We start from the raw sequence: 26,707 nt of genomic DNA on the forward strand, positions 1-26,707 counted from the left end.
AAGACTTTACACATGGTAAATTGTGATTCTTCAATGTAACTTCTTGAAAACTTGAATGATGGGATTATTCAATGTTTGACTTGAATTGATATGTGATTTATTAACTAGATAGTCAGAAGTTCTTTGGTTCTCCTACCAGTACTGTCATTACTCTCGGTTGGTATGCTGTCAAGCTATGATTTCAATCACAGCATAAAGCTAAGGATGCCACTTTTCTTATTTAGAACGGATGGTGAGTTTGGTAGCTCAGTGAAGTGGAACCCTATGGTTAATGTAGAGGGCTATGAGTTGCATTTGGAACTCTCTTAGAGCAACAGACAAGCCCCGTTAATTCGTTGTACTGACAAGGGTAAATCTCACTTGGGTGTGAGCTGTGTACAAGACAGGTCATACTTGGGCAACATGAGGTTGGGGGGAGGATTCCAAGGCTAAGGAATGTGGCCCCACTATGAAGGAAAAAAATATTGGACGATTCAATTGGAATGGAAATGGGGTAAGCTGAAATGCTGAAATAGTTTGAATCCCAAAGTGTTGTGAATCCTAGTAGTGTTGGGATAGGGAATTTGATGAAACAGAAGGACTGGAGAGAGCCTCTTTCTTTATGGACCTTGGTGCCCCTTTTGCCAGGTGAACTTTTTTCCAATAAAATGATCTGGGCAGATCAAGGTGAGATGTGGTGCGGTTATTTTGATTATGGCATTATGCTAACGAACATTCCCCCTAAGAGTAGGCGCTGGAAGGATCATATATAATATGGGTTGAGAAGCTAGCAAGGTCAAGTGTGAAGGTGAAAAAGTTCAATGTCAGTTTTTTAGAACAAAAAGGTGAAAACGTTCAATGTTGATGGTGATCAGAAGGCATTTGCTGAGAAAGGATTCCAGTTAGGAAGATTCCCCACAATACTCCTATGCCCGATGCACTCTTCTCAGCCAGTAGGTACACCTTTAAGATCGAGGGATGTCAATTCTTCGATGGCTTTCAAGAATGCTCTCCAATGACAGTAAACAAAGCGTCAATAATGCAAGAGTCTTTAACTCATTAGACGATTGAAAACTAGGAGTTTCCTTCATCCGTGTATGTTTAGCTTGTGGAAGAAACACAAAAGTGGACTCTGAAATTTGCAAGAGCAACACAAAAGCACATAGAAGAAAGTGCACATGGAATTTCACTTGTGTGCAATACTGTGCAGGGAAGAAACAAATGTGCATGATTCCTTGCATGTCATCTATGTATATACTAGTTTTCTCTTTTTTGTTTAGTTAGAGTACCCCTCAGGCCCGGCCCTGAGATTAGTGAGGCCCTAGGCGGTGGTCGAAAATGGGGCCTCTCATTTTTAGTATATTAATAAACTTTTCGGCATCTGCAACAAAACAAAGTGTGGCAGAGCGGTTTTCAGTTGCTTCTTTAAAGCAGCCGAATGTGAGTTCGAACCTTGCAAGTATCATTTCAAATCTTTTTTTGTAAAGGTTCAAAAATTGATGCTTAAAAATTGAAAGGGAGAGAGAATCGAACCTGCGTCCCCTTGTCTCTATTTGCTCACGCACTAGCCACTGGTGCTACACCAAACTTCTTTCAATATGATATACATACATATTATTTAACCTATTCTACTATTTGGGGGCCCCCGAAAGAGGGAGGCCCTAGGCGGCCGCCTGGTGGGCCTATGCCTAGGGCCGGCCCTGGTACCCCTTGTGGGAAGATTTTACTCCTCTGTATATTGGTGGTGGTGTTATATATAATTGGAGATTGTTGAGATAGTAGTCTCTTATGCTTCCAGACCCAATGAACCAAAATATGAGAGCTTGATTGTGATTATTATCTGCAAGTGTTTGATCTGATTACTTGCCTTTCGATACATAACTGTCGTTTCAACCCTTGATGAGGTTAGAGCATAGGCTAATGGTGGTTTATCAAATAAACCAACTTCCAAGTGAAGATCGAAGAGGAGATAAAAAAAAGAGATCGACAGTAGGGACAATTGCCAATAATTAAAAATTTGCTGGTAATACAGAAGACTACTCGGCTACTGGCATAGACAGTAATTAAAACCGGTGTGTATGAGAAATGCATGGATAGCCACTTTTGTCGTCGTCCAATTTAAAATAATTAGATATGGCCAAGAGATTTATGCAACCATCATCTCCTCTTGTATTTCTTCGCTCTTCCAGAATCTCCCTGGCAGATTCCTCCGCGGAGCGACGGCTCTTCCTTACCTGAATTTCGCGAAGTTCGTTTAGATTAGCAAACTCAATCGGGATCCGCTTCAGATTTTTGCAAAATTTATCAACTAAGACCTCAAGTCTCGGAAATTGATCTTCTGAAGCATTCCAACCTTCGATGTGAAGATCTTGTAACCTCAAGCACTTGAGTTGAGAGAACCCCTCCTCAAGTTCATTTGTGTTCCAAATTGGTCCTTGACAGCCCTTCTCGATTAATTTGAGAACCTCAAGGCTCGGCAAGGTTTGGAGGATTGATAGCTCCTCCCACTTTAAGAACGTATTCTTCAAAGTTAGCCACGTAACAGTTCGAGGAAACTTCACCACTGGCGGAAGGGTAGTTGCCCTGTTCATCAAAAAGCCGCGTTGGCAAAAACTGAGTGTCTCAAGGTATTCCAAGTACTCTAGGTCGGGGAACATCAAAACAAAATCATTGGATATTAGATCTCCATAAAAACCAAGCTTCCGAAGATTGGGAGTCCTTAGCAAGAAATTTCGGCACTCCTCACAAGGACATATTGAATGCAAGGTCTGTAGGCTTTCCAACTTAGATGAACGGTCAGGACTATGGTTGTGAGGATGATATTGGAATACCCCTCTTTTAGAATGTAGATGCCTCAACTTAACCATCTTAAACAAATCTTGAAGCAACATAATGGTTTTCCAGGAAAAGTAATTAGCCGACCGAAGGTTAAGGGTTTCAAGGTTCAAGAGGTAGGATAATGGCAATTCAAAGTCCGATGTGGCATATTGTAACTGAAATGCCAAGTATCTCAAATGAACTAGAAGTCCTCTTCCTATTTTTCCTCGGCATTCAGCGGAGATAAAACACAACACCCTGAAGAATTGAAAGTTTTTAACAAAGAATGGCAGATCTGATTCACACGGTAAATGAGTGGAGTTTTGCAAGCTGAGGCATAGAAAAGTGTGGAGGCTTCGGTAATCGTCTCGGTAATATAACCGGACCACCATTAACCGAGGCCTCATATTGACATGGGCCTGTGTATATCTTTCTGTTTACTCGCTCGGAGTCAAGTCTCCTGTTTACACTTCGGTTAGTCACCGAGGTGTGCATTCCGTTTGGGACTGTTGGCAGAATGCAGCATAGCAGGAGGGGACCATGAGCGATACGTGGCGAAAAGGATCATCTGCCCATGTGCTTCGTAACCGTCTTATCCCGTGGCGTCATCTATGATGTCACCAAGGGCGGTTACCTAAGCGTGACCTCCACGCACTGGCTTGGAGCTCAAGTTAACCTAGGTCTATAAATACAAAGGGATATTCATCTTTGAGAGGTATGCCATCTTTCCCTAACCCTAGACCTAAAAGCAACTCTCCTTACATCTAACTTGATCATCGGAGGGTCACTAGGCTATTCCAGCCTTAGTGACTTGTTGCAGGTTCAGCGGCGGAGGAACAGAGCAGCGGAAGAGAAGTACTAGTTCAGGCCAAGGTCCCTCCTCCTAAATCGAACCCCTACAATTGGCGACTCTGCTGGGGACCTAGCCATCCTTTCAACTTTCGCCTCCCCCCATTTGCTCCGTTAAAACATCCAGAATCAAACATGGTGGAGATCGACGACGCACATCACGGTGGTACCGCCCACGGGCTCGGTTCCCTCGTGGACCACAGCCTGGCTTCTGGGGGAGCGGCGGCCCATGGAAAGAACCACATATCCATCGGAGTTGGCGCCGGAGCGTCACCTCCAAACGCAGGCCCATCCTCCGAGCTCCACTCCTACATCCGCCATCTCGAGCGCAAAATCGATGATCTCACGACGGTTGTAGACCGCGACAGACACGTCCGAGACGAGTTGGCAGAAATCAAACACCTCCTCATCTCCCCATCTCATTCCTCCGGGAGCCGCGGCGGAAGAACAAACCGTCGCACCCCCCCACGCAGTCACGAAGCCGGTCACCTGCTAGAGCACAGATCCCGTCCTTCAGTCAAGGATCGTCTTGAGTCACCAAGACCGGTGGACACACGAGCCCCAAAAGAAACATCGCGCAGGGACCGTTCTCGCTCTCCTGCGCAACTTCGAAGGAGGCCATCGGCCTTTGACAGGCTCGGTGCTGGGAGCGTCTCTGCCTCCTCCACCCACTCCGTCCTTGTGGGCAGGACAGGCCGGGAATCTACCCCTAGCCTCACAAGGGCATCCAGGGGAGATGACGGCCTTGTCGAGATCCAGACTAGAGGATACCGGGAGCGCCTGAAGGGCCCCCGAGCCAGAAGTCCCATCGTCTCGCACCCCGGCGGCGCAAACAGCAGGAGCCCGGTCACCGAGCGCCTCGAGGCTTCCGCTCGGGATAGCTAACGACATCATCGCCAGGAGCGTTTTCCCAGAAAACCGGTTAGTATCGATCCAAAGAGAAAGGAGCACGAACGATTGGACAAACTCGTCCCCAAGAAACGTACAGCGACTGAGCGTCCAGACGGCCCCGACCGTTCGATCCGACCTCATCGCGATGCGCGACTTGCACGACTCTCGACCTCTCCATTCACAAGAGAGATCGACTCGGTTACCCCCCCAAAGGATTCTCCCAACCCAAGTTCGCCAAATATGACGGCAAGACCGAGGCGTACACTCATCTGGTCCAGTATAAAACCGTCATGTCTCTATTTCTTCGGAATGAACCCTCGGACGATGCTTTCCTGTGCAAAGTGTTTCCAGCAAGCCTCGGCAACCTAGGCCTCACCTGGTTCAATCAACTCCCGGCTCGGTCAATCTCCTCGTTCGACTCCCTCTGTGACGCCTTCATGGCACGGTTCGTAACGAGCAACAAGCACGAGAAGGAGATCGACTCCCTCTTAGCCCTCCGTAAGAGGAACGACGAAACGCTTCGGCAGTACGCCGGCCGTTATTGGGAGTTGTTCAATGAAATAGAAGGTTGCGACGGTGTCATATCTGCCAGAGGATTCAAGCTCGGTCTCACATCCCAGGACGAGCAAGTCTACGACGACCTCGCTCGCCATAAGCCGAACTCTATGAAGGACCTTATGGCTCGAATCGAGAACTGGTGTCAGCTCATCGAGTCCAAGGCAGAGAGAGGCATCGGGAAGCCTACAAGTTCAAAAGCGTTGCACACTTCGGTATCCATACCGGCCCCCGCACCTGTCTCAGCACCGAAGAAACAGGTCAACACGATCAAGCAGTCGCCGAGGAGGGGGCCGAAGCCAAGTGACTTCAACGCCGAAAAGACCGTCTTCACCATTCCCATCTACCGGATCATTGATCAAGTGAAGGATCAGCCTTTTTTCTCCTTCCCCAATCAAAAGCTCGGAACCGAAAATGGGAAAATCAAGAATCCCATCGTTCGATGCAGCTACCATAGCGAGCAAGGTCACTTCACCACAGCATGCAAGCCCTTCAAGGCCTACTTGGAACAGCTTGTTGCTGGTGGCCACCTCGGCAACTTCATCGATCATGAGAAGACGACGGCCCGGACACAGAGGACCGAATCACATACCGAGGAAGAGGTACAGACAATCAACGTCATACATGGTCCCTTGAACCCCGAAGCCGCTCGAGTCATCCGGGCAGAATTAAATGAAGCCTCCTCCTCCAAGCAGGTCATGCTAGTTGGCCCCGAACCGAAGCGCCCTAGAACCGACGACGGCTCCAAGTGGACGATAACGTTTACCGAGAAGGATCTCGACCGCGTCCAGCTTCCCCACAACGACGCCCTCGTGGTCACGCTACGCATCGGAAATTTCAACGTCCGTCGCGTCCTCGTAGATCAGGGCAGCTCGGCCGAAGTCATGTACTACTCCCTTTTCAAGGATCTGAAGATTCCCGAGACCGACCTCCGTCCTTCCGAAGTTCCCCTTATCGGCTTCAACGGAGTTCCTGTCTGGCCCATCGGTATGATCACTCTTCCTGTCCGTGCCGGCTCGGTAACGCTTGAAATAGACTTTGTGGTGGTCGACGTCCCTGGCCCTTACAACGCCATTGTCGGTCGAACTTGGCTGCATAGGCTTAAAGCGATTGCCTCCACTTATCACCAAGTGGTACGTTTCATCGGCATTAACGGGCACCAGGAAGACCTGTACGGAGACCAGACCGCGGCCAAGCAGTGCTACGTCAACGCTGTCCGAAGCACCAAGCAGACCCCCCGGGTGAATCTCATTGAAGCACCCGAAGCCCCAGTTTTGGAAGACGTCGGCAGATCCCCCGATGACAAAACCGTCGAAGATGTGGCCACAATCCCAATCACCGAGGATGGCTCCCGCTTCTTCCTTGTCAGTTCCTCACTTAGTGACACTGATCGGAACGAGACGGTAGCTTTTCTCAATCGAAACATTGAAGTGTTCGCCTGGACTCCCTACGAGATGCCGGGGCTAGACCCCTCTTTCATCTGCCACGAGCTCAACATCGACAAAGCCAAGCGACCGGTCGTACAGAAGGCACGACGGTCCTCTCCCATTCACTCCGAGGCCGTCATTGAAGAAGTCAACCGACTCCTAAACGCTGGGGCAATCAGAGAGGTCCAGTACCCCAAGTGGTTGGCTAACACCGTCGTAGTCAAGAAGAAGAATGGCAAATGGCGTGTCTGCGTCGACTACTCCAACCTTAACGATGCCTGCCCGAAGGACTTCTTTCCTCTTCCCCGAATCGACCAGCTTGTCGACGCCACCTCTGGTCACGAGCGACTCAGCTTTTTGGATGCGTACCGGGGCTACCACCAGATCGCCATGAGCGAAGGCGATATCGAGAACACCGCCTTCATTACCCCCCACGGGATCTTCGGTTACCTCGTAATGCCCTTCGATTTAAAAAATGCCGGAGCAACCTTCCAGCGAATGATAACCAAGATGTTCGAGCAATTACTGGGCGACACTATGCTGGCATACATTGACGACATGGTGGTTAAAAGTCTTCGCGCCGGTGATCATCTAACTCACCTTGCCGAAGTCTTTGAGATACTAAAGCGCCACAAACTCCGCCTCAATGCCGAGAAATGCGTCTTCGGCGTCAGCTCCGGCAAATTTCTCGGCCATCTCGTCTCCCGGCGCGGTATTGAGGCCGATCCTTCCCAAATTCAAGCAATTGATCAGCTCTCGGCTCCCCACAACAAGCGCGATGTTCAGCGTCTAACCGGGATGGCTGCTGCTCTGAATCGGTTTATAAGTCGCTCCTCGGACAAATGTCAGCCATTTTTCGCTCTACTAAAGGGCAGCCGACGAAGCTTCAACTGGACAGAAGAATGTGACCGAGCCCTCCAGCGACTAAAGGAGTATCTTTCCACGGCTCCACTCCTCGTCACTCCAAGGGACCAGGAAGACCTGTTCCTCTATCTAGCTGTCTCCCCGCATGCCGTCAGCTCGGTGCTCGTCCGACAGGAGGGTCGGGAGCATCAGCCAATCTACTACTCCAGCAAAACCATGACTCCCGCCGAGACGCGCTACCTCCCCCTGGAGAAGCTCGTGCTCGCCCTAATCTCAGCCTCCCGAAAGCTTGCCCCGTACTTCCAGTCTCATCGCATCATCATCCTGACCGAGTTCCCCCTCAAATCTCTTCTCTGAAAGGCCGATCTCTCCAACCGAATTTCACAATGGGCCGTTGAGATTGCCAATTTCGAAATCCACTTTCAGCCTCGGACAGCAATAAAGGCTCAGGTTCTGGCTGACTTCATCGCAGAGCTTACACCGCCCAACGTATCTGCTTCGGCACCCCCACCGAGCACCGAAGCAGTACTCCAGGCCAACCCCAGCACAGCTTGGCAGCTCTTTCACGGAGATGTATGGAAAATGTACGTCGATGGCGCATCCAACAACCGAGGCGCAGGTGCGGGCGTCGTTCTTCTCTCACCCTCCGGTGTTTTGCACGAAAGCTCCTTCTCCATCAATTTCCCAGCCTCTAACAACGAGGCCGAATATGAGGCATTGATTTCCGGACTCAAGACTGCCGAAGCCATTGGCATCGAAGAGCTCGTCGTTTACAGCGACTCCCAGTTGGTGGTTAACCAACTCTCTGAAGAATACGAAGCTCGGGATGACCGCATGCGTACCTACCTAAGCGCCGCAGTCCAGCTCATTCAACGCTTTAAAGCAATCAGAGTCGAGCATATTTCAAGGGAACAGAACGCCCACGCCGACGCCCTGGCTGGTCTCGCTTCGGCATTCTCATGCACTGGGCACCGATCCATTTCCTTCAATTCTATTGACAAGCCCAGTTTTGAACTCGAAGACCTACAGAAGGAAGTACTCAACATAGAGCTCGGTCCGAGCTGGATGGATGAAATCGTCCTTTACCTAAGGGAAGACTCCCTTCCCACCGACAAAAAGGACGCCCACCGACTCCGCAACAAAGCTGCCCTCTTCTGGCTCAATCCCAACGGCAAGCTTTACCGAAGATCGTTTACCGGGCCGTACTTATTGGTTGCACACCCACATCAAGTTCCGGGCATTATCGAAGAGCTTCACGCCGGTGACAGCGGTTGTCACTCCGGTGGACGATCGCTCGCCCACCGAGCCCTCACTCAGGGATATTGGTGGCCGACAATGAAGAAGGACGCTGAAGAGTTCGTCAAGCGTTGCAAAAAGTGCCAGATGTTCGCTCCCATTATCCATCAGCCGGCCCGGGACCTGAGCCCTCTCACCAGCCCCTGGCCCTTCTCCCAATGGGGCATGGATATCGTTGGAAAGCTCCCAGTCGCTCCGGGTGGATTCAAGTTCCTTTTAACCGCAACAGATTATTTCTCGAAATGGGTCGAGGCCGAGCCCCTGGTAACCATCGAAGAAACAGACGTCATCCGCTTTGTATGGCGCAACATCATCTCACGCTTCGGTGTGCCGTTCGCCATAATTACTGACAATGGAGGGCAGTTTACAGGACAGAAGTACCGGGCCCTGCTTGACGAGTACGGTATCAAATGGGACACGTCCACCCCGGCTTACCCCCAGGGCAACGGACAGGCTGAGGCGGCAAACAAAGCAATTTCATCCGGGCTAAAGCGACGACTTGAGTCACGGCGAGGAAAGTGGGCCGAAGAGCTGCCCAGGGTACTCTGGGGCTACCGTACGACGCCCCGGCGATCAACCGGTCGCACACCTTTTTCCTTGGCATTCGGAATGGAGGCGGTCATCCCACTCCAAGTCGGACTCCCAACAATGAGAACAGAAAATTTTGATGAGTCGGTCAACAACTCCTCAATTGCTTCGGACCTCGATTTAGCCGAAGAAGAACGGGACAACGCAAGGATAAAGCTCGCTTCATACCAGCAGGAGGTTGCAAAGGGTTACAACCGAAGCGTGCGCCTCCGGTCGTTTAAGCCTGACGATCTCGTTTGGAAAAAGGTGGTGGAGAAGTCCAAAAAGCGAAAGCTAATGCCCAATTGGGAGGGTCCTTACCGAGTTCTCAAGCACCTCGGTTCGGGTAATTACAAATTGGAGAAACTGGATGGTTCCCCCATTACTAAGTCATGGAACGCCAACAATTTGAAGAAGTTCTACGGATAGTGCTCGGCTACCGAAGCTCGTTTTGCCCTTATTACGTTGCATTTTCTTTTGAGAAAGTTTTGAAGGCAATCCGCTTATGTATTGACAATACCCCGAGTTTTAATGAGAAATTCTCTTTGGCACTATTCGTACACTGATTGTTTAAATTACTTGTGCCTGGTCTATTCTTGCCCGGACCATTTTATACCGACTTCAGGGATATTGTTCTCCCATAGGTGATACCCTCGGAGAAAAATTCCCACCAAGTCGCCCGGGCCTCTTCGGTCGTCTAAATTTTTGGTCACTCGCTGTAAGGATACTCGGCCTTTTTCTCCGAGCCCCTTACACCGACCCATCAAAAATTTCTCTCTGTTCGGACTCGCTGCGTCACTAACCTATGGCAAAAGCCGTACTACTTCGTGACCTCGGCCTACGTCCCTAGCAGTAATATCATCCCGCCTCTGCTCGATAGGCTCATTTCTATTAATCAGCAGGGGCGTGCAATGTCAAAAGTTCATTACAATGAGTGGTTCTGATTCGGTCCTACTAAGCTGGGGCTTCGGAACGAGTCACTTTTTCTTGATTAAACATCTTTTTTATGCTTGGCAAAACGATTCGGTTAATGCTTCTGTTAAACTTGTTTCTACAAACTTTTTAAGTCCCACCGAAGCAGGGGCATCATAACCTAAGGAGCAAACCAATCAAACAAGCATTTCAAAGATAAAAACATTCAAGAAAAGAAGAGCATTCATTCACGAACAATAAACAAAAAGGGTACTGCTTCAAGTATCAGACGATTACAATCCCTGGAACGGCAAACTCCAAATGTCCGGAGCCGTCCAGTAAACCGACCATTCAAGCAAAAATTAAAGTACTTTTTCAGAGTTACAAAATATAAAGTTCCTATGCTTCATCAGGGAACAGGGGCACTAAGGTCAGCTGGCTCCTCGGTTGCTTGGGGCTCCTGGATCGGCACCTGCTCGTTTTCCTCCTCCGGTAGCACGAGCTCTTCAGGAGGGGGCTCAGGCACGGTTCGAAGCTCCGAACCCTCTGGCAGAGTAAGCTTGCTTATCAAGGCCTCGTGGCCGTACCGAAGTCCGTCCAAGAACCGATCCCTGAAGAGCTCGGCTTCTATCTCCCGGACCTGCTTCTTATATTCTACTCCGGCAGCATCCCAGCCCTCATCATAGCCTTTGTTCCTTGCAAACTCGACCTCCCGAGCTCCAGCAGCCCTCAATGTGTCAGCATCCTCCTCAGCTTTTTTGGCTTTCGCTTCGGCAAGTACCCGCTCCCGGTCGCACCGCTGAAAGTCGGCTAGGTAGAGGTCACAAGTCTCCCTCGCCACTTTCAGGTCGTCCTCTCTCTGAGCAAGAGTCTTCCTCAGCAACTCCATCTCCTGCTCCCGTGCCTGGCACTGTTCGTTCACAGCGAGCACCCGAGCGCCGGCCTACCAACACAATTAAAATTGATCAAAATTCCAACAAAACGATCAAAGGAGTAAGAAAATAAACTTTCAGAAGTAACTTACTTTCAGAAGTGCCTGCGCTATCTCTCCTGTCAGATCCACGGTGCACCCCTCAACAGCCCGGGCATCCTTCGGAAGAATACACGACCGAAGCAGCCCAAACGCCGTCCCAATGTTAGAAGACGCGCTATCAGCGTGATGAATTAGGCGCCCCGAGTAGTGACGAACCTCGGGGGCCCAGGGGACCTCCCTCGCCGGAACACGAGTCCCCGTTTCGGTTCCTCCCCGGCTCTCCACATCTCCCTCATCTCCTCGGGTCCCCGTTTCCTCTATCAAGATCGGTTCCCCGCCCCTTCCTCGTCCGAAGCTTTCCTCCTCGGTCCGAGCCCTCTTCTCCGGAGGCTCCTGAGGAGAAACAGGGATCACCCTCGAGGTTCCAGCCCCCGGCGAGCCTGTCCCGACGCCGGCACCCCGTCCTCGTGGCCTTTGGCGCCGAAGGTTGAGCACTTCTCTTCCACGGCCGCTCATCTCTCCACTAAGTCCCGTCCTTTCTGGGGTCTCCCGGTCGATTTCTTCTCGGATCACGCCTCGGGGACCAGAATCACCAACTTCGCCTTCTGTCGCCCCAGCTCCTCCTCTCCTACCTTCTCCTCTTCCTTGGCTTCTCCCTCGGCCACTCCCTCGGCCACGTCCTCGTCCCCCTCGAGGAACTCCTTGCTGCCTCGGCTTCTTTTTCAAATAGCCGGTATAAGTCGGTTTGTATCCGAGCAGTTCAGGTGCATACCGACTCGTGATAGGAATGGCGTAAGCAGCTGTTATTTGCGCTCGGTTAGCCCTTGCCCGAAGCTCTGCAACGATTCCCTCGGCTGAAAGATAGAGAATGGAAAAATCAGTATACAATGAGGAAAGAAAAATGTGCAAACATAATAAAGCTAAGAAGATGCTTCTACCGACCAGGAGCCCCGGTTTCGAACTGAACTGTGGTGGCTGTGTCCGCGCTCTCCCCGGGCCCAAACATAAAATTCCCGATGACCGACACATAAATACTCGCCCACTCTTCCGAGTCGGGAAGATGGTCGATAAGGAAGGTGTCGTATCCTGTCCTGCAGGAGAGGTAGTGACGGTCGCTCTCCCGGTTAACTCCAACGAGGTACACACCGAAGAGCTCCTCGAGTCCGAACGTGAGGTTATATTGTCTCCTCAGCTCTATAATGCTCGTGATGATCCGGTAAGAATTCACCGTCAGCTGAGAAGACGTGAGGGAGAGGGCTCGGAGAACCCTTCGGACAAACTGATGAAGGGGGAATCTAACGCCCCCCTCTGTGATAGCCATCAAGGGGAAGATGAGGGCTCCCTCCCGGTGTGGAAGGTCCTTGGGGTCGCTGTTCGGTAGGATCCGAATGTCGACGTCATGAGGAACGCTGTATACCCTCTTGAATTCGGCATAAGAAGCCGAGGAGCCGTCAAAGTATTGATTTCGGTATGGGCATGGCCTCATCGCCCTCCTGCGTCCCCGTACCTCCTCGGGGGCATCGGCGAATGGACCCGGACCTTGGTTCGAGGTACTTGGGGCTTCCATCTCTTGGGAGTCAAACGTCGTCACCTCACGAGGAGCTCTCGAGGGTTCAAATGGTTCAACGCAGTCGATTGGAGTCCGGAAGAATGCTCTCGCCCGAAGTGTCTGGCGAATGTCCTCGGGAATTTCGATAGGAGAAGAACCTGAACTACCGGAACTGTCCGAAGAGAGCTCGATGACCATTCGCTTCTGCCTAACCAAGGAAAGGAATACAAAAACCCGTTAGCTATGTGCTCAGGGAAAAAATCAATGTCTAGCGCTCGGTGCGGAATGGTCATCGCTCCTCGGAGTCCTCGGACAATCGTTTCCTATAAAGGCGTTTCCCTCTCGGAAGAATTTCTAAAAATCAGAAGTCCTTTCCCTTGGGATCAAGGTGAGTCTAGGTCTCGGGATGAGTTTTGGCCTCGGGATGAATCTAGGTCTCGGGATGAGTTTAGACCTCGGTAAAAGCGTGAACAACGCTGGAGAAGCCCAGCGCCGCCTTGAACCAGACGGTGGCGAGTGGTTGCTCAGCCGTAACAAGTGCAAGAAAACGGCGAAAAACTCAAAAACAATGGTCAAAACATGAAGAATAAAGCAAGGAGGTCGACATACCTCAAGTTTGAGCAAGATCTCCCAACCAAAACGATCGAAATCTCGACTGAAAGCTGGAAGTACACGGCGGCGGCGGTTCGACTTCAGAAGCAGAAGAAAGGGTGACGATCTCACCTCTGTCTCTCCTATTTATATTGATAGAGATGGAAAGCTGCGCGGGAAACGAAGCGTCGTGCATTGAGCCGTTAGATCATCGACATGTGTCATCATCGAACGGCTAGTATCAAGGACTCTGCACCGAGGACAGGCGCCGGATATTCGGACCTTAGGCATGTTGACGCGTGTCACCGAAGCGACGTTTCGTACCAATCAACTGGCATGGCACGTGCCGAGGCAGCTTTTTGATTCTGAAATCTCGGCAACAGTTGACACGTGGCTCTTCTATGGCGCGGGTTGAACGAAATCTACCGAAGCAATTTCACCCTTCGGTTATTCTCTAAAAAGAAAGATCAAGGCCTGATGTCTCATACGATAGGATCAAGACCCTGAAGCAGAGGTGCAATGCTCCAGGGACTTGAGGGGCTATTGTGGAGGCTTCGGTAATCGTCTCGGTAATATAACCGGACCACCATTAACCGAGGCCTCATATTGACATGGGCCTGTGTATATCTTTCTGTTTACTCGCTCGGAGTCAAGTCTCCTGTTTACACTTCGGTTAGTCACCGAGGTGTGCATTCCGTTTGGGACTGTTGGCAGAATGCAGCATAGCAGGAGGGGACCATGAGCGATACGTGGCGAAAAGGATCATCTGCCCATGTGCTTCGTAACCGTCTTATCCCGTGGCGTCATCTATGATGTCACCAAGGGCGGTTACCTAAGCGTGACCTCCACGCACTGGCTTGGAGCTCAAGTTAACCTAGGTCTATAAATACAAAGGGATATTCATCTTTGAGAGGTATGCCATCTTTCCCTAACCCTAGACCTAAAAGCAACTCTCCTTACATCTAACTTGATCATCGGAGGGTCACTAGGCTATTCCAGCCTTAGTGACTTGTTGCAGGTTCAGCGGCGGAGGAACAGAGCAGCGGAAGAGAAGTACTAGTTCAGGCCAAGGTCCCTCCTCCTAAATCGAACCCCTACAAAAAGAACGAAGGTTTCGAGTAGAAGGCCCTAAGGAAAACTCACGAAAAAACTGGAGGCTGTCAACAAAGAGGCGGCGATGCTTAGTTGCAGCAGACGGTGAAAAAGTAGCATTCCCGTAAATTTGCACAAGGAAGTTATCCTCCTCGGCTTTTTTCAAGCATAATTCACGCAGAAGATCATGGATACGACATGCTTTAATTCCTCCAAAGGACCTTTTCCTAGCTACCATTACGAGATTTCTATCAATAAGACTGCTTAAGTAATCTTTTGCTACGTCCTCCAAGCGTTTATCCTCTTCACTTTGCTGAATAAATCCCTCTGCGATCCAAAACCATATCAACTCACGTACGAGGATTTCAGAATCTTCGGGGAATCCTGCAATATAAACAAAACACGCTTTCAAGTGAAGAGGCAGGTAATTGTAACTAAGTTCTAATATCTTCATGCAGCTGTCCTGGTTTTTGGCAATGATCGAACTTAAACTTTTGGAAACTTCCTCCCATAAGTCGAGTGTCTTGTCTTTCACTTCTAGAATGCCGGCTATTGTGACAATCGCGAGTGGTAGTCCCTCACATTTTTTTGCTATATGCTCACCGATGCCAACCAACTCCAGTGGGCAACATTTCTTCCCAAATACCTGTTCAATTTATGTGCAATATTAGATGTCTATTATTGTAATTACATAAAACTTGAACAAAATTATAGGAGTTTAACCCTTCATATTGCAAGAATAAGTAATATTTAAAATTGAAATTCTTAAAAGGAAATTAGAAATATGAGTTATATGACAAAAGTACAAGAAAGCATATGTTCAAATCACTATGTTTAGTTATACTACGCATACAAATTTTTATTTTTTTTAACCAAATACCTTCTTCTGTAACAACTCCCAGCTGTAGCTGTCTGGTAAGGGAGCCAGATAATGAGGGACACAGTGAATGCTATTACGTTCAACAGGTTGTCGACTAGTGAACAACACTTTACTGCCAGTGCATTCCTTAGGGAGTGATCTTTGGATATCATTCCTGGCCATATGTCATCCATGACAATGAGATATTTCTTACCCTTCAAGCATTTGTGCGTGTCTTCTCCCAATTTATCCTCACTACTTTTCTCATATTCTCCATAGTTTTTTGGGGAAGTTAATTCCAAAATACGAATCAACAAATTCCTCTTTTTAGTCTTATCATAATCTTGAGAAACATTGACCCAGGCACGAAATTTAAAGGTATCTAATGTCCAAGGATGATCATACACTTCTTTGGCCAAAGTGGTTTTGCCGCCTCCAGCTGCACCGACGATTGATATTATCTCCAACGGTCCACCCTCTCCACTGCCTTGAAGCTTTCCCAATAATGTCTCGACCTCCTCCTTGAAACCAACCACCACGTTCTCTTCTACCACTTTGGATGTGTTGCTCCCTCCAGATGGGAAATAAAAAGAAGGGTTATGATCAAGGACAGGCCGAAAGATACATGATGGGCCTGTTGTTTTTGTTTACTACTCCCTCCGTCCCTTTTTAAATGTCCTACTTCGTAACTCCAACTTATTAAAAAAACATCATCATTATACCTTTCACATCAACTTTTTTCTCCACTTTTCCTACTTACCCATCATCATTACATTTTTTACTCACTAACTTTTTAAAATGAAATCTACTTTTAAGGACAAAATAGACAATGTACCAACTTTTACCCACTAACTTTACCAAATGGACACTTATTAAGGGACAGCCCAAAATAGAATACTGGACTATAATAAGGGGACGGAGGGAGTAGTATTTTTACATAAACAATTATTTGATTTGTCATTGATGAATTTTAACCACTTAACTTGACGTGGAACTAGCTAGTTGAAAACCAAGTTGACTATTCTCCTATTTTTACTCCAACAAATCAGATCACTATCCTACTAGTACTCCTATAACTGTTGCAAAATAATAGGATTGGTTTGTCGTGAGAGCAACAGCAGCAGAAACCAAAATCGGGCAACTTTCGGTAATTTCTGCCCGGGCGATTTTTATTCCAGCTCGGACGGTTCGGTCAGCTTGCAGTAAATTTTCCCCGGGTGGCAATCCAACTTGCCCGGGTGGTCGGGACAGTTTTGTGCGCGGAATTTAGGGTTTTGTCTGGTTTTTGGTCCTCTGTTATAAATAGGGGGTTTGGGGGCTGCCAAGTTTATGTTCTTTTGTTTAAGGGCTTAGATGTTAGGGTTTTGTTCATCTCTTAAGGTCACCAAGGATTTGTGTCTCCCTTTTGGGTTCCACCATAGATTTGTCCATTGATATCTATTTGCTTCTTCATTGAGAGTTACAGGTATAGCCGGCTCTTTGTTTCTCTCCCCATTTATAGTGAATCATATATCTTGCTCTTCTCCCCGTGGAGTACGTTATTGGTTTGTGCTTAATTAAGCGGAACCACGCAAATCTTGTGTTCTTGTTTATCGCTCACTTGTTGGTTTGTTATATTCTCATTTTTGTATTCAGCACAACATGTAACACACAACAACCCAGTGGTCTTACGACTTTGATTATAAATATCATATAATGTCGTGGTTTATATCATGAGTAAGTTAGATTTTCTCAAAAGGTGCACTCCAATTCACTGACTTCTTTATCACATTATTCACTCCTCTCATTCTTCCTTCATACTAGGCCTGTTAATGGACCAGATTCGATCCGGATCTGATTCAAAAAATCCAATTCAAATCCAATAACGTTGATCCGATAATCCAAATCTGGTAATCTAAATACGGATCGGATCAGATTAAATCCGTTATCAATCCGATTCGAACTTTATTTTTAAATTTTTTTTTTCAGAAAACTGTTAATTTTTTATTTTGAAGAAAAAAATGTTTAAGAAGTTGTATTTTTATTTTTAATTTTTTTTGAAAAATGATTTTTTTTGGTAAAAAAAATTAAATTGTATTTTTTTGAAAAAATTACTTTCCTTTTTGCTAAAATTTTTTAAGTAAAAAAGTTTTTGAATTAGATTCAGATTTTCGGATCAGAATTTTTTGGATTCGGATTACCACTATCGGATTCGAGTCTCATCGAATTCAGATCGGATTCGGATTTGTTGGATCCAGCCCATTGACAGGCCTGCTTCACACAGGACGTCTCCTTTGCTCTATTATATCCTCTTAATGATTGCTTTATGCACGGCTCCAATTCTATCATATTTTCCATGTGTGTGTACATATGTATGTATGTATGTACATATATATATGCTGCTGGATTTCATACAATTTGGAGTGTCACGAAACTAGCTACACCGTTTGTGAATTTAATTTCGCTGCATAGAAGAGAACTCGAATATCGTTGTATCTTGGGGAAAAAAACATCATATCGATCCAACCCCGTACAAAAGGGCGTGTTTCCTTCCTAATAAAATCACAAGCTTTTTCTATTCTTTTCTCTATATATTTAATTTCATGAATTTGATCGATGAATATGACTTCGAATTCTGATTTTAGCATAAAATCCTATGGCATACATTTTCTCCAGCAGGGCCATAGTAAGGGTACTAAAAATTTAAATCTGTGTTTTGGAATAGAATAATTCATCATTTCCCATTTTTCAGAGATTGTCACTAAAGAAATTTGCTTTGCTTATATCATATTTATGAAATAATATTATCCTCATAAGAGCCAGACATAGCTGAAATTGAAAACATAAAACACTAACTAGTTTTGAATATTAAAATACTAAAAAAATGTACCAATACCTTCAGTTGTGGAAGAAGAGTGCTCGAGTTTTTTGCCAGCTAGTCCTTTAATGTCATGCATATTCTCATTGTAAATTGTAAGAGTCTTGACCTCCTCTTTTACTATTTTAAGGTTAAGGGAAGGCTGATCCTGAGGGTGACGAAGATAAGAAATGACATGATTAGCCTTGAAAGCTTGAACTACAAACAGTTCTATGATATTCTCTGCCTCAGATACCACGTCTTTGATCTGCCTCACTAGATTCATCACTTATGAATGCTCGTTGCGCTTCTTCTCCGTATCCTTGAGAAATCCTCTCATATACGTTATCTCCTCCTTAAGAGATTCGAGCTGATGTTTCTCTTTTGTGATTGATTCAACCTTGGCGCTCGCTATAAGCTGCTTCAAGGTCTCCAGGAAAACATCAACAGCAATGTCACCCATCTCTCTCGAACAAAGAGATTGATCTGGTAAAAGAGTGTTAGGGATCAGATAGAGGGAGCAGGTGGATGGATGCAGGTCAAGAATTGTGGTAATCTACCCTTTTTGTAGCTTGTGATCTAGTAGAGGCAAAAAGTACGCAAAAGAATGACTTTCCTGTGATTGCACCAAGTTTGATTATCTTTAAAAAAAAAACCTTCGGTACGCCATCTAATCTTTCTATCTAACATGAATCTAAAAAGTTAAAAAGGTATTTCAAGCGTGTTTCCGGCAGTGAAAAATTTGTAGATTTTTATTTGTGGTTGAGAAGTTATTAGGTATTTTCGGTAGTGAATAAGTTGTTGAAAAATGTCAAGTTACTTCCGGTAGTAAATAAGTTGTTGATGGTTTGTGAGTAGAGTTACTGTAACAAAAACAGTTTTTGTTGACAAGTTTTTTGTTAGTGGAAACAAAATGTGAAAAATGTGAAAATGCAGATAAAATTGTTAGTGGAAACGAAATGAAAAAATGCGTTAAGTTTTAGAAATTGACTTCTACACCCCACCACCCAACCCCCCCCCCCCCCCCCCCCCCCCCCCCCCCCCCCCCCACACACACACACACACACACACACACACACACATTTTTTTGTCTTTATTTAGTGTGAATTTATTCTATTGCTCCTTACTATGCAAAAAAGTAAACTTATGAAAGGATAAAAAGGTCAATTCACATGAATAAGAACAAAAAATTGAGTATGTGGTAAAAATGAGAATGTAAAAGTCAATTTCCTAAGTTTTTTTGTGATTTTTGTTAACAGAAACACCTAAGAGAATTCACTAACATGTTAACATTTTTTCTCTTCATCAATTGGTCATGTGGTGTAAATGGAAACGAAATGTGAAAATGTTGAAAGTTTTTTGTTAGTGAAAACGAAATGAAAAAATGCGCTAAATTTTTTTGTGATTTTTGTTAGTGGAAATACCCTTCAAAGAATTCACTAACATGTGAACATTTTTTCTCTTCATCAATTGGTCTTGTGGTGTAAATAAAAGTGTTTACTAGTAGTTGAGCAGAAATAATAATGGTACATACATAAAGTTTAAAAGACTTGATTTGACAAGACTAATGAAGCAAATCCATGGGAGAAAGAGAGAGCGAGAGAGAGAGGGCCGGCCAAAGCGGAGAGAGGGAGAGCCAACATTTTGCTATAAATAGAACCTCCCTCATGCCATCCAACTTACACCTTGAAACCTTTCAACTTCTCTCTCTAGAATTCTTGAATTTGTTATTTGTTCTTCTTGTTCTTGAGTCGTTCTTGAGTTCTTCCTAAGTTCTTCAAGAAATTCATCCTAAGCCGCCACTAAACCACCACTCGACCACCCTTCGATCCAAAAAGTTTAGTAGTATAATCAAGAACTAGTTTCGAGAGAAATCTTTTCTCTTTCAAAGCTACCGGAAGCTTACCGTAGGAAGTCACTCCGTTCGATAATCAATTTATTTTCCATACCCGCCCTATCGCCAAGAAAAACGGTAGAATATTATTATCTCTTATCTCTAAGTATAAGTAAAATGTCCTTACTTTCTAATCCTAAGTATAAAAGTAAAATTGTATATTGCTTATATTATTTGAAATGCATGAAGGAAAAATAGTTAGCAAATTTGTTCTACTAAAATTTTGAAATGAGATATGATCATGTTGAATAATTCGACTTTTACTCCAAATAAATATATGTTGTTTTGAACTTCCCAAAAAGGAAGAAAGAACGGATTTTGAAAGATAAGAATGCATCGCTTAATTAAAAGTATTCGTATTTTGATTTTTGGATAGTTATGAGCATGTATACATGTTTACTAAGATTTCTTGTTTGATGTGTGATAAAGTATAAGTGATTTCTACTCCAAAGGCGTCCGTACATGTAGCGTTATACTTTAAGTTGTAAATTGAGCATGATAAGTAATATAGAGTTGGATGATCTTACTAGTTTAGTTTCAAAATTACAATGAATAATTTATGTGTACTTACGTGAAAAATCTTGCCGCGAAATCTATCCATGCAAACGAGACACATAAATCGAAAGTAGAAACATGACACCTAGGGCACGGATAATGTTTTGAAACTGCAATGTGGCTGGACGTGGTTGCCCATTGTGTGGTGTATGTTGCCAATGGGGCCGGACGTGGCAGTCTCATTGGAGGTGTGACTTGATTATCCGCGGAGAAGAGTCAAGAGAGAAACCCGAAATGTGGCCGAATGTGGTAGCCCATTGTGTGGATTTTGAAACTGCAATGTGGCCGGACTTAGTAGCCCATTGTGTGTATGAATTTTGAAAACCGCAATATGGCCGGACTTGGTAACCCATTATGTGTATGGATTATGAAAACCGCAATGTGGCCGGACTTGATAGCCCATTGTATGTATGGATTTAAAAAATCCTAATGTGACTGGACTTGGTAACCCATTGTGGGAGTTGCAAATGGAGCCAGATGTGGTAGTTTCATTTGGTAATGTGACATATTTAAAAAGTATTTTATTCGAAATGTTGATTTGTGAAAATGATTTTGAAAATGTTGATTTGGTATATGAAAAGGGTGACACGGTCTACGAAGAGTCGCGTAGGATAAACTCCGACATCACAGACACAAACATTAGTTGAATAGTGAATGTGGATGTGTCATTGTTAATTGCATTGTTAGATCTGCAAGTGCTATATGAAATTCCTGAGTGACATATTATTTCTATGACTTCTTGTTTGTAAGTTATGGGTTAGCGGGTATGAGATTATTGTGCTGAGCTCTCATAGCTCATGGTGTTACCTTTCCTAACATATCATATTGGTGGCGACGCTGGTATAATGTGTCAGACTTTGTAGATGAACAGGGTGAGCTATACACCTTGGAGGCTTTCGGAGCCGAAGAGCTGGTTAGGATGGAGGAGCAGTCAGAGCTGTAGTTAGGAACCTTAGTTTCCCTCCTTTTATGTAATGAAAGTACTTTTATGGGAGTTATGATGTAATAATGTGTCGGACTCTATTTAGATGTTCAAAAAAATTGTCCATTTAACATTCCCAAAATTCGGAGCGTTACAAAAAGGGATTGAGCTTATTTTCAACAAGAAAATGTGGTTTTACCGGCACTTAACAAATGCAGAAAAAAGTGGTAAAAAATACTGGTAATAGTTTTACCAATATTAGTACACCTTTACCAGCATTTTTAGAAATGCCGTCTAGAAAAGTGTTGGTAATGTCAAAAAACACTGATAAATATGGAACAAATGCCGATAAAGGTATGACGTTTTTAGCGGCATATATACAGATATCGGTAATAGTGTCACGTAAGGGAGAAAGATACCACATGGCATCCACGTGTGCACCATGTGACACCCACGCATGCAACACGTTAATATATGTGGTTGTGTTGTGGTCGGGAATCGAACCCTGGACCTCGTGGAAAAGAGTCTAACACTTAACCGTTGGGCTATTGTGAGTTTTGTATTAGAATGACGGTTTTTGTTTTTGTTTTATAATATATAAAATATTTGCCAGTGTTTTCTAGTTACTGCCGGTAATAGTATTCTCGACATTTGTTTTACCAATGTTTAATAAATGTCGCTAAAGTTTACTATTACCAACATTTTGTAAAACAAATGCCGGGAATAGTACTATTACCGATGTATGTGATAAATGCTGGTAATAGTAACATTTTACCGCATTTTCCTGACTAGCGGTAATAGAAATGTCAGTAAGCCACATTTTCTTGTAGTCTTTTTTGTAAGGATCAAAAATAAAATATTTTAAATAAGATAAGTGGCTTCGATTATTTTTTTAAACCCAAATTAGACTGAAAAAGAGTTTATATACGTTTGTACAGATATTAAATTTGTACCGGTAGCAGCGCCGGTGGTTGAGAGTGGACCCTATGAAGCTTTAATTAACGGTGCCGACCACACCCCCATGTCTTGTTATGAGATAAACTTGTTCTGGTTGAGGTGTAATCCTCATGTTTACACCGCCATTGTGTGGGTTCCATAGACGCTTTATCGCAATAATTTAAATCGTTCAGTTTGTTGGGTCTGTAGAGTAGTGTATTTATGTAAAAATCAGCTTGACCCAATATCGATAGGTATATCAAAAATTAAATCGATAGCCTGGATTCTATTAATAGTTTTTAAGTTAAAATGATTTAGGTTGTAGATTTTCTAAATCAAAATTTAACTTTTGATATATCTATCGATGTTGGGTCAAACTGATTTTTTACATATATACACTACTTTGCAAGTCCTACAAACCGTACGATTCAGATTATTACGATAAAAAATGGCGATGGAGCCCACACAAAGGTGGTGTAAACCCCATGTTTACACCTCAACCGTAAACAAGTTTATCTCGTCTTGTTATATTAGTCTTCGTCAACTATCATCAACGCGGTTTCGTACTATCTCTCATTTTCCATCAGACTTTCTTGTGGTGGACATTCAAGTCGTGAAAATTATGTCGTCAATTTAGGTCCCACTTAAATAAAAGCTCACAATTTAAATAAAAAAAAAGAACCTTATACATAGAGAGGAAAAAAAAAAACACAGAATTTACATGGTTCGTCCCCGTAACATACCTCATGCTGGATCAAATGAGAGTTCCAATATTGAGGGATAAAAGAAGAAAATACCCAAACCCCAGCTATCATGACACCTAATTGTTACTTATACGTTAACTCATGGTTAAATAAACCCATTGAAACTCATAATTTAGAAGTTAATGATTTTTAGTTATACTAATAATAAATTGTGTTTCCCAAATGTATATTTTTGGTTTTGTAAGTCCGAATGCTGCCACCGGCCCATTTGGTGAGCATATTTAATTATCTTATAAGGCTGTTGATTTTGCCACTCCATTTATTGTTAAAGTCACTCATCTGTAAGTGTATTTTTGGTGTAAAAATACATTTGTAGGGGAGTGCCGTTAAAAAAAAAAAGAAATAGCAAAGTCATCTCTCTCTTATAATTGGGTAAATTTAACGAATACCCCCTCTATTATACTGAAACCACATTGACAACCCTATTACCCTATAAAACCATGCTCCTCCTCTTTGCTTGGGGACTGAGTGGGAGTTCACTTGTTTTTATGAACAATAACAGAAGGACTGATTTTATTAATTTTTGAAGATGAACACAAAGATTAAAATGACACACAACACAAGAGTATCACAATAAAGAGCATAGAACCTAACATTTTGAGGTCTATAATTAGTAGAAGTGGCAAACGAGCGGGTTTGGGCGGGTTAGAACGGGTCGTGGTTCAAATATGGATAGGTTGAATATGGGTCAAAAAGTAAGCAGGTCGGGTCAAATATGGGTCAAGCCAAACCCAAACCCACCCGACCCGACCCGTTTTCCTCTTCTTCTTCTTCTTCTTTTTTTTTTTTTTGGTTTTCCTTCTCCACTATCTTTCCCCGATATGGGTTGAAATACGTTCACAAATGGCAAAACTCCGTGGGGTCTTTCGGCTATATTAGCCAATTGTTTTTTTTTTCTTTTTTGTATTTGTATGTTCCACGTTAATTTTTTGGTGTATTTTTTGTCCTTTTCAACGAGAGAAATCGAAAAATAAAAAAGTTATGGTCCGAACTAAAATTTGTTTGAATAAAGACCAACATCAACCAAAAAGGCCAATTTTTTTTTAATTTCTTGACTTTTTATGTTATGGCTACTACAAGCAATGGAGAAATCTCGTGACCTCCCCGAATTCTACCCATCATCTTCTAGTTTCAGTAAAGGTTTCGAATACCGTACCGGACATGGTACCGATTTTGTAAGCACATTATTTTTAAGTCTTAAAAATTTTTTAGGTTATCAAACAACCCCAGTTATATATCTTATCGGGTAAATTTCACGGATATCTCCTCTATTCTACTGAAATCACATTGACAACTCTCTTACTCCAAAAAATCATGCTGGTCGTCCTTCTTTTGTGACTCTATGGAAGTTCATTATCTTTTTTTTTTAAAACAATGAAAACGGATATCATTAATTTTGGAAGATGAATACAAGATTAAAAGGTCACATGACATAAGAACATCATGATAAGGAGCATAAAACCTACTCCCTCCGTCCCTTATTTAGAGTTCAGTATTTTATTTTGGACTGTCCCTTAATAAGTGTCCATTTTGTAAAGTTAGTAGGTAAAAATTGATGCATTGTCTATTTGTACCTAAAAATAGATTTCATTTTAAAAAGTTAGTGAGTAAAAGTGTAATGATGATGGATATCTTGTTAATAAATTGGAGTTACGAAGCAGGACACTTAAAAAAAGAGACGGAAGAAGTAACATTTTGAGTCCATTATTAGTAACTGTTAGTTGACCAAATGGAAGTACCATTCTTTTCGAAGTTAACATAAGGAGAAATTCATTCACTACTACTCTTATTTTAAGAATTTCCAATTATGTAGATTAGTGCTATAAATAACAAGCAATTTGCTACTCTCCTGTCCCTATTTAATTGTCTACTACGGCTTTGCGTATATTTGCAACGGCTTATATAGCTTGACATATATTGTTACAAGTATGCAATATGAATTTTGTTTGATAGATCTCAATTTTTTTCTAAAAGACAATGATTTCAAAAATATAAACATAATATACGTTGAGAGATATAAGCCGTTGAAAATGCACGAAAAACCGTAGTGGGCAATTAAATAGAGACGGAGGGAGTAAGATCTAAATCGTCAAAGGATTTTTCTAAATCAGTTTGTCTATGGTGTGGCTCTTAGCCCATTTGATAGTATAAAAAATTGGCCTAGGGTCCACTATAGCATGTTTCTAACCCACTAGGTCCACTGATCAAGTTTTTAACCCACTAAGTCCATTAATATGTATTTGCTAAGGCATAAAGTCCACTACATTTAAAAAGGGAAATAGTGCCTGACAGAATCGTATCAAAATAGATACTCTGTTTCTTTATGGATTTGTACATTTCATTTAGGATTAGGAAGAGACATAATCGGATTTGCTTTTTACAAATTTTTCCTTATTTGGGACCCTATTCACCTCTTTGGGCTTCTATTGTATTACCCTTCCATTCAAATCTCATCCGTTTAGCTCATTATCCCCCCATTATCCCTTCTACTTTTGAAATCATGCCAATCACGGCAGTGACGTTGGAATTTTGCAACAGAGAGAAAGAGGGAGTTTTGTGACAGAGAGAAAGAGGGAAGATCACATATAACGTTATATTCTCGTTCAACAGTTCACATTTAACATTAGATATTTACATTTTACGTTATATACTCATTCATCTGCTCACATTTAACGTTATATACTCATTCGCACATGACAGAAGATCACATATAACGATACTCCCTCCGTCCCTATTTTAGAGTCCAGTATTCCATTTTGGGCTGTCCCTTAATAAATGTCCATTTTGTAAAGTTAGTGGGTAAAAGTTGGTGAATTTTCCATTTTGCCCCTAAAAGTAGATTCTATTTTGAAAAGTTAGTGAGTAAAAATGTAATGATGATGGGTAAGTAGGGAAAGCGGAGGAAAAAGTTGATGTGAAAAGTATAATGATGATGTCTTTTTAATAAGTTGGAGTTACGAAGCAGGACACTTAAAAAGGGACGGAGGGAGTATTAAGGATGCAAACCTAAAATGATTTTGGTTGTTTAGGTTTAACCTTATATAATGTCATATGTTCATTTTTTCAAGGGATACACATGACAGAAACATACATTTAATGTTAGATACTCATTCATTAGAAAAAATAAAATTTTGACCTGGCCTCATATAACAATGTTAAATGTGAAATCGACATTTGATTAGTGGTTCGGTTGAATATATAACGTTATCAAAAGTGAGTCAGTGAAGCCGCTGCGCGGACCAGTTCAATAAAGTAAAATATATAATGTTATATGTGAGTTTCTGTGTAGTGAAACTCCAAAAAAAAGAGAGGGGACATATACCATTATTTGGGTATTATTCAGAACATGAATAACAAATCAATTTCATTGATTTATGAGGCTTACATAGTTATAAATTTGATCGACAGATCTACAAAATGGATTCAAAGTCTTCTGAATAGCAACATGAAAACATGATAAATAAATTATACCAAAAGACTTTAAACAAATTAAAATTCTAAATCTAATGGCATTGGCTATCTTTTCAGGCTCTACGATCCTGATGTGGTTCTCAACTTCATCATGTATCTTTGGTAAAA

The 26,707-nt window shown here is 43.7% G+C and overlaps 2 protein-coding genes across 2 annotated transcripts in view; both read right to left on the bottom strand.

The window, feature by feature from the left end:
• The window catches only part of LOC131316425 (putative late blight resistance protein homolog R1B-23), a 113,511-nt gene that overhangs the window by 67,921 nt on the left and 18,883 nt on the right, over positions 1 to 26,707 (bottom strand). Inside the window, exon 3 of the mRNA XM_058345780.1 lies at positions 14,414 to 15,008. Within this exon, the coding sequence (XP_058201763.1) occupies positions 14,414 to 15,008 (595 nt within the window). The remainder of the gene's footprint in view (positions 1 to 14,413; positions 15,009 to 26,707) is intronic.
• Positions 1,725 to 3,147, bottom strand: LOC131316430 (putative late blight resistance protein homolog R1A-10). The gene is made up of 2 exons (XM_058345790.1): positions 2,295 to 3,147; positions 1,725 to 2,213 (listed from the first exon to the last, which is right to left on the bottom strand). The coding sequence occupies exons 1-2, from the start codon at positions 2,868 to 2,870 to the stop codon at positions 2,043 to 2,045; spliced, it is 747 nt and encodes a 248-aa protein (XP_058201773.1). The 5' UTR covers positions 2,871 to 3,147; the 3' UTR covers positions 1,725 to 2,042.

The sequence above is a fragment of the Rhododendron vialii genome, chromosome 2a (genome assembly GCF_030253575.1).
Source record: "Rhododendron vialii isolate Sample 1 chromosome 2a, ASM3025357v1".
Taxonomy (NCBI): domain Eukaryota; kingdom Viridiplantae; phylum Streptophyta; class Magnoliopsida; order Ericales; family Ericaceae; genus Rhododendron; species Rhododendron vialii.

Excerpts from the sequence above, each read along its gene's own strand:
- LOC131316430 (XM_058345790.1), bottom strand. The coding sequence starts at position 2,870 with ATGTTGCTTCAAGATTTGTTTAAGATGGTTAAGTTGAGGCATCTACAT. Across the intron at positions 2,214-2,294 it reads ATCAATTTCCGAGACTTGAG|GTAAGGAAGAGCCGTCGCTC; the intron begins GTCTTAGTTGAT and ends CGCGAAATTCAG.